Source organism: Monodelphis domestica, chromosome 1 (genome assembly GCF_027887165.1).
Source record: "Monodelphis domestica isolate mMonDom1 chromosome 1, mMonDom1.pri, whole genome shotgun sequence".
NCBI classification, from domain to species: Eukaryota; Metazoa; Chordata; class Mammalia; order Didelphimorphia; family Didelphidae; genus Monodelphis; species Monodelphis domestica.
In genome coordinates this window covers 480943488-480959143 of record NC_077227.1, presented here as the reverse complement: position 1 = coordinate 480959143, position 15656 = coordinate 480943488, and the positions used below count along the sequence as shown (strand labels likewise).

The 15656-nt window shown below is 41.7% G+C and overlaps 1 protein-coding gene across 22 annotated transcripts in view; it reads right to left on the bottom strand.

Annotated features, from left to right (window-relative positions):
• Positions 1 to 520: 520 nt before the first annotated feature.
• The window catches only part of ZBTB46 (zinc finger and BTB domain containing 46), a 131111-nt gene continuing 115975 nt past the window's right edge, over positions 521 to 15656 (bottom strand). For all 22 annotated transcript variants that reach the window (XM_056812794.1, XM_056812804.1, XM_056812797.1 and 19 more), the window contains one exon: positions 521 to 5848. In XM_056812794.1, coding sequence (XP_056668772.1) covers positions 5459 to 5848 — 390 coding nt within the window. In that variant the 3' untranslated portion in view covers positions 521 to 5458. The remainder of the gene's footprint in view (positions 5849 to 15656) is intronic.

Genomic DNA, 15656 nt, shown 5'->3' with positions numbered 1-15656 from the left:
CTGGGTAAAACGAAAGGGTGGGGCTAGTCTAGGTGACCTTTGGGGGTCCAGTCCGTAGTTTTGATTTCTGAGCTCAAAGAACCAGCGACAGCTGCTAGCAGTTACTGCGACTCAGGAAATGAAATTTGTTCTGCCTCGGTTAGAGCTCAGAATCCTTGGGAGACTGGGACTGAGCTCCAACACTGGAACAGATTTCAGGGCTCCACGTGAATACCGAGGCCTGGGGAGGATGGAAATACCGCCTCATTGATGCCCTTTGCCACCTTCCTTCCTCTCCCTCCCTCCTTTCCCATTCTTCCTCTTCCCCACCCCACCACTAGATGGCAGTCTCTCCTTTCTCCGCTGGGAATGCAAGTCTCCAAGAAGGTACCATAATTTGCCAACAAAGCCTTTGGCCCCAGCCGGGGCTGAAGGTCCCTTTCCTGTAGTTCCCTCGGGCCGATTTAGAACAACTGGTTTCTAGAATTTCAGAAAATAGTCAAAGCCAATGAACGAAGCTGTGAAATAAACTCGGACAATCTTTTTTTAGCAGCAATTTCCTGATTTATTGAAACTGATCCATTTTGCAAGTATGTCTAAGCTAATCCCATCACATAAAGTAAATAGAATTTCTAGGCACACCTTTGGCATGCCTACACAGACAAGAAACTGTGAGATCAACTAGAAAATAAAGTCATATTTACCTGTACTACAGTTACAGAAAATCAGTACAACACACAGTCATGTTTTCCCACTGACTTCTGGTTACTAAAATCTTTCCCCCCCAAATATTAAACACACCTCCAATACAAACACAGGTTTATAATAATTAATATAAAGTCAGTATAATATAGAATATTCCCAGCAAAAAATCAATAATCTTCAAACACTTCAAACACTGCCCTTTTTGTCTCTTGTTTGACAACAGGTTGAAAGCAGGTTGAAAAAATAAATATATATGAAAAGCATACACACAGCACTCTCACTACAGTTGGTTCTAAAAAGGGCAGCATCTCGAACACAATATAGGATAGATTTAAAAGTAAAAAGAACCATCAGTATGGCTTTAAGAGTTGCACATGTCACAAAATGAGCGAAAACAAGATTATCTTTAATAATATTGCAAAAAATTCCAGTTTTTGCATTTTTCTTGGAGTTTTCTTTTAAAAAGGAAGATGTGCAAAATTGGAAGCATTAAGGTGTGTCTTTTTAGCCAAGGTCCTATTGAAAGATGGCAGTGTTCTGACTGTATCCTATAACCCAGAGAGAGAGAGCCCAAATATACAACTTTGTCAGGATCCAGAGTTTGATACACAAATCATATAGTTAGAAAAAAAAAAAGACGACCCTCAACTATTTTTTCCATTTTGGAAACATGAAAAAAGCAATTCAAAAAAATACAAATTGTGAAATGTAATCTACACTGTTTTCCTTTTCATAAAAAAATATTTCTTTATTAGCTTAAACATTGATTTTAAGAAAAGGTAAGTCACTTAAAAAAAACCAAAACAACTTCATTACATAACATCCCTTCTCCCCTCCCAGGCCTCCCTCTGAGTATGTTGGGTTCATACCTCAAATTTTAAAATTCAAAGAGTATTCCAAATAGGAAATTACTAATTAGTATCCAAAAACACTTTAAGGGTACTTGGCAGAAGGGGAAATCCAGAACCTAAATTTACCTGTACACTATTCTTTAGAAATGAGGGAAAAAATCTTTCATACAGTACGGCACAAACGGCTAACCCGAGAGACAGGGTACTAAGGGCAGTTTGGAGAGAACCAGCAGTTTTGAAAAACAAAAAAAGCAAAACCCCACAAGAAAGCAAAGTGTCCTGAGCTTGGAGAGACACAAAGAATTGGAGCTGGAGAAGAATTCCTCAGCTATGTGCAAAGTGACCACCAGGAAAAGGAGGCAGTCCCCAGCCATCATATTTTATCAAAAGGTGGTTAGAACGGGTCCCAACCTGAAAGAGACTGGGAAATTGATACAAAACTGAGAGGAAGGCTGAACCAGGAAATTCCCATTGGTAGCAAAGGTCTTGTTTCCAAATGTATTTTCTAAGAAACTAAGTCTGTATTTAGAAAAGCAGTTAAAAAAGGGACCTTCCAATGAAAGGTACAAAGTTCTCAGAGAGGTACAAAAGGTGATTAAGTTACTGGAGCTCAAGCCAAAATTGAGAAAAGAGGACAAAAAACTTAGCTGACTGAGTACTAACATTCTTCCTGATTAATGGGGAAAGAAACTAAGCCCTTCAAAGAAATGAAAACCAAAAAAATGGCAATTCAAACCCAGAGCAAGAGAAGAACAAGCAGCAAGTTAGATGCCAAGAGTTCAGGCCATGGAGCCCTTGGCTCCTTTCGTTCCACAGTTCCTGTTGACTGAGAAATCTTCAGTGTCCATTTTTCTTCACGGACTCTAGTTTGAGATAAAGGACAGTAAAGTTTCCATCTAAGTGATGTTTATACTCCTAATTAAAGCAGCTGATAAAGTTGTATAGAGAGTACCCTCTTCTATTTTATAGAAACTAGCACTGATTTTACATAAAAAATATCCAGGAGCTCTGCCTGCCTATGGGGTAATATTTTAGAAAAGAATACCTGAATTCTTTGCATTTCCAAATCTGCACACCTCCATCAAAAACAACGCACTTAAAAGTCTATATCACGTAGCAGAATGATTTATTTGGTTTATATACTCACTGTGTATGTTAGTAATATAGAAGCATGTGCTATATCATTTTATCATTATAACTATTGCAAGTTAGCCTTTTTGTGGGTTTTCTCTCTCTCTCTCTCTCTCTCTTTTTTGCTTCCTTTGCCTAAAGAGCATAGAAGTGGCACAATTAGAACAGGTATGTACTGTCCATAGGGGGAAAAAAAACAAAAAAAAAAAACAAACAGCAATGTAAAACACTTTGAAATGAACATAAAGTAAAGCTCAGCACCCCCAAAAGTCTTCATACAAAATCAAATTCATCCTAGAGAGGAAGGGAACAAAAGTCAGCCCAGGATCTAACTTTTATCCCTTAAAAACACAATAGCTGAAGGTAGTAAATTTCTACACTGAAGTCAAGGTGGAGAAAAAATTGTGGAATGTCTTAGAAACTGAAGTCTTTTTAAAAATAGCTTTGATATAGAAAAAGCCACAAAATAGCTATTTTAAAAAGTACTGTGATGCATTGGTCTAAATGCAACAGATGTCCTCTAGAAGAATAGGGAAAAGGAAGTTGTACTTAGAGGATCCCAGGCAAATGGTGCCATGCAGACAGGGGACCAAGAAGTATTGGGCTTAGGCTGAGTTGGACACTTATACAGTGCACAGGATGAGTGATTGTGTTTTGCACTTAGAAAAAAAAAGCAAAAAGGTGCAATCTGTGGCTTTGTTTAGGAAAAAAACCAAACAATTAGCAACTGGCTTTTCAACAGACTAAAGGCCAAACAGCTTTGTACAGATCTGTCAAAGAAAAACAACCAACCACAAACAAAACAGTTTGATATGCCTATTACGAACATCATTCCTCATCTACTTCAAAAAACATGGTTACCCATTTTGGAAGGTTTAAGCAGCAAACTGCAGATAGGTTTGTCAATTCATCGTGTTAGCAGCAATAAAGAAATCGATCCCAGACTTTGGCTCAGAGTACCAGGGGCTATCAGTAGAGGTGGTTCAAAGAATGGCCCAAGTGATCCTCTTCCACCAAATTCAACTGATAGCAGCTCTAGCCCGAGTTGGGGGGAACTCTTCAGCCCAAGAATGCAGGCTTGCCTGGGTAGAGCCCCAGTGTTGCACAAAGCTTGCCTGAGGTCCAGAAGGAAGCACACATAGGAAAACGGATGAACATTTCTTCAAAGAGGAACTAAGAGTGGCTGTGGATTAAAAGGGTGGCATGGAGCTGAGGGTATGAAGCCTAAAGGGCCACTTCTCCAAGTATGGGTGAGGTGCAGAGATCCACATTACCCTGACCACTTGAAAAGAGATGCTTGGCACGAAGCCATGGAAATCCCCAAGGACCAAAAGATGGAAAATCTTCCCCAAGGCCCAGGGAGCCTGCCTTAAGTGAAGGAAGTCATGAGACCCTTTGATGCTTTCACAAGCACTTTGCCTCTCCCATCATGGAAAATAGCACCTTTGAATCATTTGGCTTACCGGGTCACACCGGGATTGTGGTGGCAGGTTTCAGGATGGCCCCACCGCCGCCATTTATGCTGTATAAAAACAGTGAGGTCTTCAACTTGGATTGTTGTTTTGTTTTCAGCACCAAAGCACAGAGGTGAGAGGTTCAGCAGAGCCTTTCTTCCTTGTACAACAGGACACTTATTTTCTGAAACTTGTCAGAGGAAGGCATCAGGCTGAGAAGGAAGAGTGAGCTGACAACCACATGGAATGAAACCGAGGAAAGTCTTCTCCGTTAGACAGAGGGGACACCCAGGGGCTGGAGTCAGGCTCTACTGGGAAAGAGGTTTGGAAGGAACCAAAACTGGCCCCTGAGTAGGCTTATCTGGTTAGGAAAGTACCAGGATCCATCTCCTTTGAAGCAGAGAGCTGGAGTGGTTCAGGGTGGTGACAAAGGTCAAGAAAGATATCCTAGCCATTTTCATTTCCATTTTTGAAATGTCTTCGATTGGTCAGAATTTGCATATGCCTGTGAAAGGGAGGACACGAGGTACAGAAGAGAATGGAAACCAGACTCACGCAAGCCAACAAGGCCAGAAATGATTTGGTACCTCCTTGGAGATCACCCTGATCTGGAACACAGAGCTAGGTACGGCTACAAACGGAGGGCCCTGGAGAGCCGAACCCTAACCCCCACCCCCAGAAAACCAGACTCGGGAGGGCTGACTAGCCTAGCCAGGGTTCCTCACGGAAATACCGAACCAAACCAAAAGCCCATTTACTGGAGGTTTGTTGCAAAGTGATCACTGAAGGGTTGGGGAGGCCATCTGTATGCATACTGGTTGGTTTGCATGGACTGATGAGCACACTCACTCCTGCTGGATTTTTTATTTATTACTTTGGATAGAAGCCATCCCCTTAACCCCTGGTGTTTGATTGAAGATGGGGAAGGTTTTTTTTTTTTTTTTAATAAGGAGCTCATGCCTTTAAGAAAAATTCCCCTCTCCCAACTTCTCACTCCATTCACAAAGCTCATCTCTTCAGAAATAAAGTCACTTGCATGCAATTGGATTGCTTCCATATTGAGGCAAAGGCAGATTTAGGAGGTGAGGGAGAAGAGAAAGAGCCCAAGGAAGTAACGGGAAAGAAGCTGGGAAGGTGGGGAAAAGGGATAAGAAGATTCTGCCACTCAAGTGGCCTTTACCAATAGCTGAATTAAACAGTTAAAGGACTTACATTTGTTGAAATCAAACAAAAACAAACAAAACTTGCACATGTGGACAACAACAGGGCTACTTTGCTTTTCCACACTCTCCTTCCTGCTTCCCTCCCTCCCCCACCCCTACTCCCAAAGACAGTTCCCTATGAAATCCAAGTAAAATCCTTGTCATGCTCCCCCGAATTCTCGTGTTCCTGTGGAGAGTCAACATCCTCTTTGTCATCTTCTAAAATCACATCATCCTGGGAAATGCCAACGTCATCTTTCCACTTGATTTCGTCGTCGTCACCTAACTCCTCGTCGCCCTCCACTTTGATGTCATCTGGATCCTCCATATACTGGCCTTCTCCTGGGTACATTTCGTCGGGAGAGCCTTCGCCTCCGTTCTGATCCAAGTGGCCAGCAATGCCTCGGCCTGAGCAATCAGTGCACACTCCGTGGCGGCGGGAGCCGTGCTTGATTCCCACACTCGCCGCAGACATAAAGACTCGGTTACACACTTTGCACACATATTTCTTGTCTTTACTGTGAACCTGGACAAAAAGAAAGGGATGTAAGTCAACTGGGGAGAAGGAAAGCCTTTGTGTTGTTTTATGCAGCAGGGCATGCAATGAAGAATATAATAGCTAAGGAAAAGAGTACCAGATTTATTTATTTAATCAACTAGAGATCATTAAGCAACAGGTTTTAAACAAAGGAAAAGTAATTCACACAAAATTATGAATTCTGCAGCCGTTCCTTTTACTCCTGAACCACTGTTTTGCTCTGAACCGATGATTCATTTGACTTTTCCATCAATCAGTCTATTAACATGTCCATCAGCTATAAGCGAGCTCAAATCAGCTCATGCAAACCAATCGCTAACTTTGCAGTGGGAGCAGCTGTAACCTGGAAATCAGCAAATGGCACAAATCAAGGCTTGATGTATTCTTTTGTTGATTTCTAGACTTCAGAAAGCAATTAAACTTCTAAGTGTATCATGTGCATTTTTTTTTTCTGGAGAGCCACTTGTTAAACCATTTATCTGCACACTCCTGCTATAATGGTAAAAGCAGTAAGAAATAGGGCCCCTGCCTGCAATCAAGGCAGAAAGATAAGAGTAACACCTCCACTGTGCTACCTAGCAGCCCCTAGCAGTAGCCTCCTTGTCGGTCTCCCTAACTTGAATTCCCTTCCCAGTACAATCTCACACGGTTGCCAAATTCTTATTTCCGTAGCACAGATCTGACCATATCACGCTCTGGGCCAAGAAGATGCAGTGGCTCCCTAGAACCTCTAGAATGAAATAAATATCCCACTCCTTATCATTTAAAGCCTTTCGCCATCTAGTTCTAGCCCACTCTTCCGGACTTAGTCTACATTACTATCCTACTTCCTGTTCCCCTTGTAGCTTTGCACCTTGCACGGGCTGCGCCCATCCCCTCCCTCCTCACCTCCGTATGCTGGAATCTCTAACTTAGTTAAAAGGTCAGTTCAAATGTCCCGACAGGCCTTGCCTGTCATCCTAGTTGTGGGTAACCCTTCCTCCATTCCAAATTACTTAGGATTTAGGTTGTATATGTTTTGTGTTTAAACTACTTATCTCTGCGCAGATTTTCTTTCAATAGAATGTAAGCGCCTTGATTAGGAGTGGGGACCACTTCCTTTATCTTCTTGTTTTCCCGCACTTTGCCCAGTGCCCAGCAATAACAGATATTTAAGAAATTGCTGTTGAATGAGTGAATGGCTCAGTTTGCCCTCTGACATCAAGCAAACCAAGGTTAGGTTCTTCCACACGACCGCTCCTCTAATGACTGGTGATACCATCCTCTTCACCCTGAGTCTTCTCTTCTCCGGACTAAACGTTTCTGGTCCTCTTGAATGGTTGCAGGAAGGCACTTTTTCTCGATTCTTCACTATCCTGGTGGCTTTTTTTGGATATACTCACCAATACCCTCTGACCAAGACACTGAATCCAAAGAGACTCACTTCACACATCCTTGATGTATGTCTTTTTTTTTTTTCAGTTTTAGAATCAATACCAAGTATTGGCTCCAAGGCAGAAGAGTGGTAAGGGTCAGGCAGTGGGGGTTAAGTGACTTGTCCAGAGTTGCAAAGCTAGGATGTGTCTGAGGCTAGATCTGAAAGAAGGACTTCCTCTCTCTAGATCTGGCTCTCCATCCACTGAGCCATCTAGCTACCTCTATTTATATCTGTTTTTAAAGAAGCCTTGAATCAAATTAGCTTTTTGACTGCTATATTTTCTTTTCTTTTTTTTAAACCCTTACCTTCTATCTTAGAATAAATACTGTGTTCTAAGGCAGAAGAGCAGTAAGGGCTAGGCAATGGGGGTTACGTGACTTGCTCAGAGCCACACACCTGGGAAGTGTCTGAGGTCAGATTTGAACCCAGGACCTCCCGTCTCTAGGCCTGGCTCTCAATCCACTAAGCCACCTAGCTGCCCCCTGCCATGTTTTCTTGAATGAACTCATGATGAGTTTTTCATAAGAACTGCTGTCAAGCATGTCTCCATATTTTTTCATTCAGCAACAAATTGCCAACAATGTGAAAGTTGTTGGGAATGCAAAAATCATAAGATCATAGATTTGGAATTAAAATAAATCTTAGAACCCATCTAATACAACTCTCTTATTTTAAAGATTAAGAAATGGGGGCCCAGAGAGGTTAAAGGACTCATCCAAAGTCACCTAAGTAGTATCTATGGCAGGATTTGAACTTGGGTCTTCTGACTCCAAAGTCAGAGCTCTTGCTACTACATCACACAGCGCTTGTCTTCAGGAGCTTATTTTCAACAAGGGACTGATTGTTGGAAAGACCAAGTACAAAGGGATCAAGAAGAGGTATGAAGAGCTCTAAGAACGTTTTGGAGGAAGGAGGCATTTGTAGTTGCGTGGGGCAGGGATCAAGGAGGGCTTCTGAGAGGACAAGGCGTCTGAGCTAAAATTTGAAGGAAGGGGAGGATTTTGAAAGGCAGAAATATGGAAGTGAGTCCCAGACTCACTGAATGTGGAGTAGGAGTATGTATGTTGAGTTTGGTGCAGAGCTAATGCATAAAGCTTGAACCAGGCTAGTGACAGTGGGACTGACTGCAGGGGAGAAGACAGCCCTCGCTGACGCCGACCTGATAATGATAATGGATGTGGTAGGAGACAAGGAGGGAAGAAGCAAAGAGATGGCCCAGGCTTCGCACCTGGGTGACTGGGATAATGGTTAAGGGGAGAAGGGCAGGCTTAGGAGGGAGGAGGAGGAGCTCAGCTTGAGACGGCCGCATTCCAATGGCAGGCAATGAGGGCTGTGGGACTAGAGTTCAGGGGCTGCATTATGACCGCGTCTAAGGTAGTAGTTGAGATCACCGAAGGATAAAGTATAAAAAGGGCAGAGAAGAAGGCTTAGGACAGCCTTGTGGGCCATTCATGCTTAGGGGGCAGGAGCAAGATAACAAGCCAGCAGAGAGCACTGCCAGATGGGCTGGAAGAAAACTGGGAGAAAGCAGTGTCAAGAAGCCAAGGCAGACTGGAGTAGAATGGGCAGAAAGAGAAGGTAGGCAATGGCATCAGATGCTGCAGAAAAGTCATTAGATGAATTGTGAGAAAAGATTGTACTTAGCAATTAAGAGTTGCTTAGTGACCTTTCAGGGAGAAGTCTGAACAAATGAGGGGACCAGAAGCCATATTGCAAGGGGTTAAGGAGTTAATGAGCAGTGAAGAAGTGGAGAGAAAAGGTCAAAATTCCTGTTTCTATAAGTTTAGGAGAAAAAAACAGGAGAGTTATAGGCTCCAGGCGGAGGGAATAGCAAGCAGGTTCAAGGGAAGAGCTTAAAGATAGAGAAGAAAAGCATATTTATAGATATTTGGGAAGATGTTGGGAAAGCCTAAGGCTGAAAGGAAAAAAAAGCAATAATAAATGGGGTAAGTTCCCAAATAGACTAGGAGAGAGTGACTTCAAAGACCCAAGAGGAAATGTTACCCAGTCCTCTGAGACTAGAGAAGACAGATGAAAATCTGGAAAGGTTTTTGAGATGATGAAGAGAGATGAAAGAATTCATAATAGATGGCCTCTTTCTCAGCAAAATAGGAGAAGAGGTCCTTTATTGAGAGAGTACTAGGGGGTAGAATTTAGATAAATTCAAATCCATATGATGTAATGGGAGCTGGGCCAGTGGAGCCCCCTCCTTATTAACTGAATACTTTGCATATAACACTGCACTTAGGCTTTTGGGGTTCAAAACCAAAAACTAAATAGTTCCTACACACAGAAACTGACAATCTACTGGGAGAGATAACATGTACACCACTAAATGTAAGGTAATTTGAGGAGAGGAAGAGTGCCAACAACAGAGGGACCAGGAAAGATTGCAGGAATAAGGTATTAATTGAGCCAAGACTTGAAGGAAGGATTCAGAACAGCAGAGTTGAGAAGGCGATGCATTCCAGGAATAGGAACAAGTATGGAGATAAGAAACAGTGGTAAAAAGAATGCAGAGTTCAGAGAACAGCCAGGAATCGTTTGATTGGAATCGGAGTATATGAAAGTGACTAATGTAAAACTTGGACAAGTTGAATTTTTGGAACTTAAGTATAAGTATAGGACTTCACGTTTATCTCTAAATTTCATCTTAGGCTTGGCCCGTGCTAGACTGGAAGAATGGTGGAGGTGTGTGGGAATCTCGATTCTCCAGTAGAACATGTTAGTTATGTTTCTAAATTCCACCTTATACATAAATTTTGGCTTCATATTGCCTTTAGGCTTAAACAGAAATTCTTCTGCTTGGTTTTGAGAGCTCTTCATAGCCTGGTCCCACCCTCCCTTACTATCTAGCCATATTACTCCACTTTCTGCATGCATCCTAAGGTCCACCCAAGCTGGTCTTCTTGCTGTCCCTCACACAGGGACAGGATTCTAAATTCTACCTTTGTCTTTGCACTAACTATATGCCTTATCTTTAGTATAATCTCTCCTTACCTCCACCTCTTAGAATTCCTGATTTCATTCAAAATTCAAGCTCTTATTCTAATTCTGGCACTAGTGGAGCATGACATTTGGAAGCTGGGAGACAGAAGAGGAATGAATGTTGGCCTCACTGGATGGGGTCTGCTTTCTGGTGGGGCAGGGTTACTTTTAAGGATCACCCATGAACCTCCTTACTCTCCAGGGTATCATTCAGAATGCTGAATGAATCATAGGAAATTACAAAAGCATCACGAGAGCCCTAGGTTCATCCTTTACCCCATCTCTACATTTGGATTAAGGCCTTCCCACAGAGAGACAGTAGTGCCATATTCCATTTCATAAACATCACATCCTCTCCTGTTCAGTTATGAGGTTAAGTAAAGAAAATCTGGAACATTACTCAAGTACTAGTGAGCACAGCAGCTACATAGACCGTCTTTCTCTTTATGTGAATTAGGAAACTATATGAAAACTTAAGTTCATTTCCTTTACTTGTCTCAAACAACAAAAAATGTACTGATATTTTGTGAATGAGATTGTGATAAAGACTGCTTTAATAATTTTTATCTTTAAACCACTTGGCTCAAAAATAAATACATACATAAATTATTTCTTAATTTCCCCAGATGGAACTCTTCCCACCCATCCAATTGCCTTGTTTTTTGTCTCCCAATAGAATATGAGCTCCTTGAGGTAGCGCAGGGGCTATTTAATTTTTATCTTTGTATCCCTGGTGCTGAGCACCGAGTCTAGCATATAAAAGGCACTTAATAAATGCTTGGTGATTGATTGACTGATTCATCAAAGTCACTGAACAACAGATCCCTGGGATACTTCACTAGAGAACTCCCCTCCAGGCTGACCTCCATCTATTTACTACTATTTTGGGGGTCTGGTTATTCAATGAAGGGCAAGTCCACCTAACTGCACACCAATCTATCTAGTCCATGTGCCCATCTTGCCAATAAGGATAATGTGAGAGGCTTTATCAAAGGTAGCATAATATAGTAAAAAAAAAAAGCATTAAATCTGAAGTCAAGACTTAGGTTCAACCTAGCCATGCTATTTATTACTTGTGTGACTTTGGGCAAATCCAAGCCTCTCAGCCTTAGTTTCATTATCTGTTATAGAAATGAGTCTAGATAATTTCTATGATCTCTTCCATCTCTAAATCTTGTTAAAATCCATATATACCATGTCTTAAGCATTCTTTTGATTTACAAGTCTAATAATTCTGTAAAAGAAAAATGGGAAGAAAACCCCTTAGGCTTGGGGGGAAAGGCTTGCATAAAGCCACATAATAAAGTAGTAACAGAATTGCCCCTAGAACTGTTTTCCAAACTCCCCACCCAGAGCTATCCATCATTCCAGGTTTTTATGTTTTGTGTTTCCTAGGACAGCATTTGGACTGTTCACCTATTATCACTCTCTCTCATGACATAATCAGCCCATCTCCTTTTCCAAGCATGAAATTCTTGGATGTTTTCCCTTACACCATTTCTTATACTGTTAAAAGGCACTGAAATGCAATTTCCTGCCAAACTGAATGCCTCTCCCTTGAAATAGCACATTGTCTTTGTTGTTTATTCTTTTCTCACCAGCAGTCATAGGAGAGAGTTCTGGCCAGCCGTTTGAAGAGCGCACCCACCTTATCCCACCCCTCTCTTGGGAAAGCAAAGGATCATGGTAGGTACAATGCTGCGAAAGACTTAAAGGTCAAATTGTGAAGTGACTGTGGTGTCGTTTAATGTTCCTCATTGGTCGGCAAAGAACCAACGTTTCATATGGAAACCAGTGTTTAGTGTGTGCTTATTGAAAATCCCAGTGGGAATGTATGCTCCTCACTGTAAGCCTTAAAAAATCATTACTTTCTGTTTTAGTAACAACTTGGAAAACAGAAGGGCAAGGATGAGGCAAGGAGGGCTAAGTGACTTGCCAGGGTTACACAGCTAGGAAGAGCCTGAACCCAGAATCTCCCATCTCCAGGCCTACTGTGCCCACTCTGCCACCTGGCTGCCCCCCTATGTAGCCTTTAATACAATGCTCATCAGTGATAATGCTTTGTAGTTAGGTACCCTGGCATCGCCCTAGATGAAATCTACCCTTGAATTTTCAGTGGCTCACCAAATGGCTAACCTTAATAGATCTAAAACGGAATTTTCTTCCCTCCACCATTCTCTTCATACCCGAAGAGAGATCCAGTCTCTGCTCAAAGAACTCCAGTATAAAGAACTGTATAAAGAGTGTGAGAGTGCAAGGGGTGATGGAAATGAGTGAAGAGATCTGAGTTCAAGTTGTTTATTATCTGCAAGGGTGTCACTTGATCTTATCCTGCCTTAACTCAATGAGATTGGGTTTTCCAAGGTGCCTTCCAGCTCTAATAATCTATGAATCTAAATCATATGAACTTTGGAGGCAGTCAGTTAACAAATAATTTATTAAGCACCTACTCTGTGGCCATTTTCCTTTGGGGACAAGTGGAATTGTTTGCCTTTCCCTCCCTTCTTCAGGAACCTACAGCATCTTGCTATTGCTTACTACATAAAGTTCCAATTTCTGTCCATGGCTTTCAAGGACCTCCATAATTTGCTTCTCTTCTCCTTTTTCATTTTGTATCCCGCTACTCCCTCCACTACACTCTCCATTCCAGTGGGTGTGTCCCATTGTTCTTGTGCATTTCATATGCATTGCTATTTCTTTACCTTTCCTTGTGCTATTCCCTCAGCATGGAATGCTCATATATCTGAATCCTACTTCTCTTTAAAGGCTCAGATCAATCAAATCCCATTTCTTTCATAAAGTCCTTTCTGACTCTACCATGTCCGAGCTTCTATTGCACTTTAATAGACTGAATTGTTTTCCCTACCAGGTCCAGCCCTCACACTAGCCTGTAAATTCCTTTAGCACAGGATCTGCTTCTGGGGCTCTCCCTCGGCCCGTGGCACAGCTTTGGACAGAGGGCAGCTGTGTGATACATACTTGATGGCTGAGCAATTTACAACTGAAGCCAAAAACTCAACATAGAACATGTATCAGACAACTGTGTAATAAATGATGACTATGTAACAATCATATTATGTCCATATTATACAATTAGATTATACATAGCATAATGTATAATCTGTGCATAGTATTACTTCAGAGTCTAACTGTGAAAAGAACATTTCCATATTCCACAGCGTCGAATCAAATCGAGACTTTGGCAGGCTTGAAGACTGGACGGCCCCCTGTCAGGTATATAAGAGTGGGGGGATTTCTTTGTGAAGAGGTTGGATTAGTGGTCATTAACATTTTCAAATTCTCTAATTTGGTGAATGTAAATTGAGGCCTTTATTCTTTTGGGCAATGATTGAACCTCACTGAGCCAAACTGATCTGTAAGACAGAACAAAAAGTGGGATGGTGCAGTAGACAGAGAGCCGGTCTTGGAATCAAGATTTGATTTGGATCCTGTCTCTGATACTGTGGGATCCTGGGTAAGCCCCTTTAATGTGCCTCAGATCATTCCCTAGGACAGGGACAGACGGATTGTGATCTGTTAGAGAAGGGAGTTCCTCCATTGAGAATTTCTCACATCAACAAAATCATGGATCTTTTATAAGATGGGAATAATACTACTTGTAGTATCTACCTTGCCCAGTTGTTATGAAGAAGAGTACTTTATAAATCCTAAAGTACTCTATAAACATAAACTGCTATTAGTATTATTATTAAGATTATTTACTCTCACAGTATACATGGGTCAGTCTGTACATCAATGGGGTATTCTGGGTGTATGCACTCCCATATGTTGAACAATCATAGATAATTCTTCTGTTCAAGAGCTAAGGAAGGGGAGGAGGAAGTTCAAAGCCAGGGACAGAATATCTATGCTAGACTAAAGGATACCAAGGGAGAAGAATTAGCTGCTGTTGTTTTCCCTCCTCCCTCCCTCCATCTCTCTCTGTCTCTGTGTCTGTCTTTGTCTCTCTGTCTCTCTCTGTCTCTGTCTGTCTGTCCATCTGTCTGTCTGTCTGTCTCTCACTCACACACACACACACACACACACACACACACACACACACACACGCACACACACAGAGCCCTTGGTGAGGTAGGGTCTTTGATCTTTGTTCTCCTCAACTGATTGCTAAAACCTTCATTAAGTTTAGAACTTTTGGCACATGGGCCAAGTCTAATGCTGGAAGACTCTGCTTTTGGCAAATTGTTGTCATTTATCAGAAGACAACACATACATTCTTCTTAGAAGAGTAAAATGTTGAGCACACTTACACAACCATCTCAAGGGGGCAGCAAATAAAGAGGAGAAACATTTCAGTCCTTTCTATGTTACCCAATTAAAAAAATAGACTATGGAAAACAAACAGCTTCATAGTCTTTCTTTCTTTTAAATCTTCACTTTCTCTCTTAGAATGATACTAAGTATAGGTTCCAAGGCTGAAGAGTGCTAAGGGCTATGCAATTTAGTGTTAAGTTGACTTGCTTTGGGTCACACACAGTTAGGAAGTGTCTGAGGCTAGATATGAACTCAGGACTTCCCATCTGTAGGCCCAGAACTCTATCCACTGAATCACCTAATTCCCTTTTAATTAAAAAAAGTATATATATATATATTGTTCAGTCATGTCCCAGTCTTTATGATCCCATTTGGGGTTGCTATGTTCTTCCTTCAGCTTATTTTATAGAGAAAGAAACGAAAGCAAACAGTGTTAAGTGACTTGGACAGGATCACAAAGCTAATGTCTGAGGCCAGATTTGAACTCGGGAAGATGCGTCATATTCCTTCTGACCCCCACACATATTTTCCTGCAAAAGCCTTTTCTCTTACTCAAAATTTGATGAATTCTAGACATAATAGGTAGGGTCTGTTGAGGGGGCAATATCTTAGGTCCTGCCCCATGCAGAATGATTTTCTTTTCTTCATAAGGTATTAAAATTGTCCTTGAGTTTTATTTAATGGGCTCAGGGGATTAAGGCTCAGGCTATTGATCTGATCTCCTGATCACCTCAATACCAAAAAAATGCTCTAACTGCCACTAATGATTAGCTTGGGGTCTACCATGACTAGCATAAAGGCAGGGGAACTGGCTAAATAAATCTCCTTTTGTTAACTGTCAGAACTTCTATGAGTGCTTCATTTTGTTCTAATATTGAATCTGCAGAGGCAGATCAGCCTGCTCAGCCTAGTCTATAATACTGGGCATCCAAAATACATTTTCCGGAATAGGCTTGACTGAGGTAGACACATCTGCGATTTGGTTCTCCTCTCCACCTGGTTCCCAGCGCATCTCTTTTGCTCAGTCTCTCTTCTCTTCAACGGTAGGAGCTAGGCTGGCCTTTCACCACAGCTGTCCCAATATTTATTGCAGACTGACTTTCAAATTATTAATAA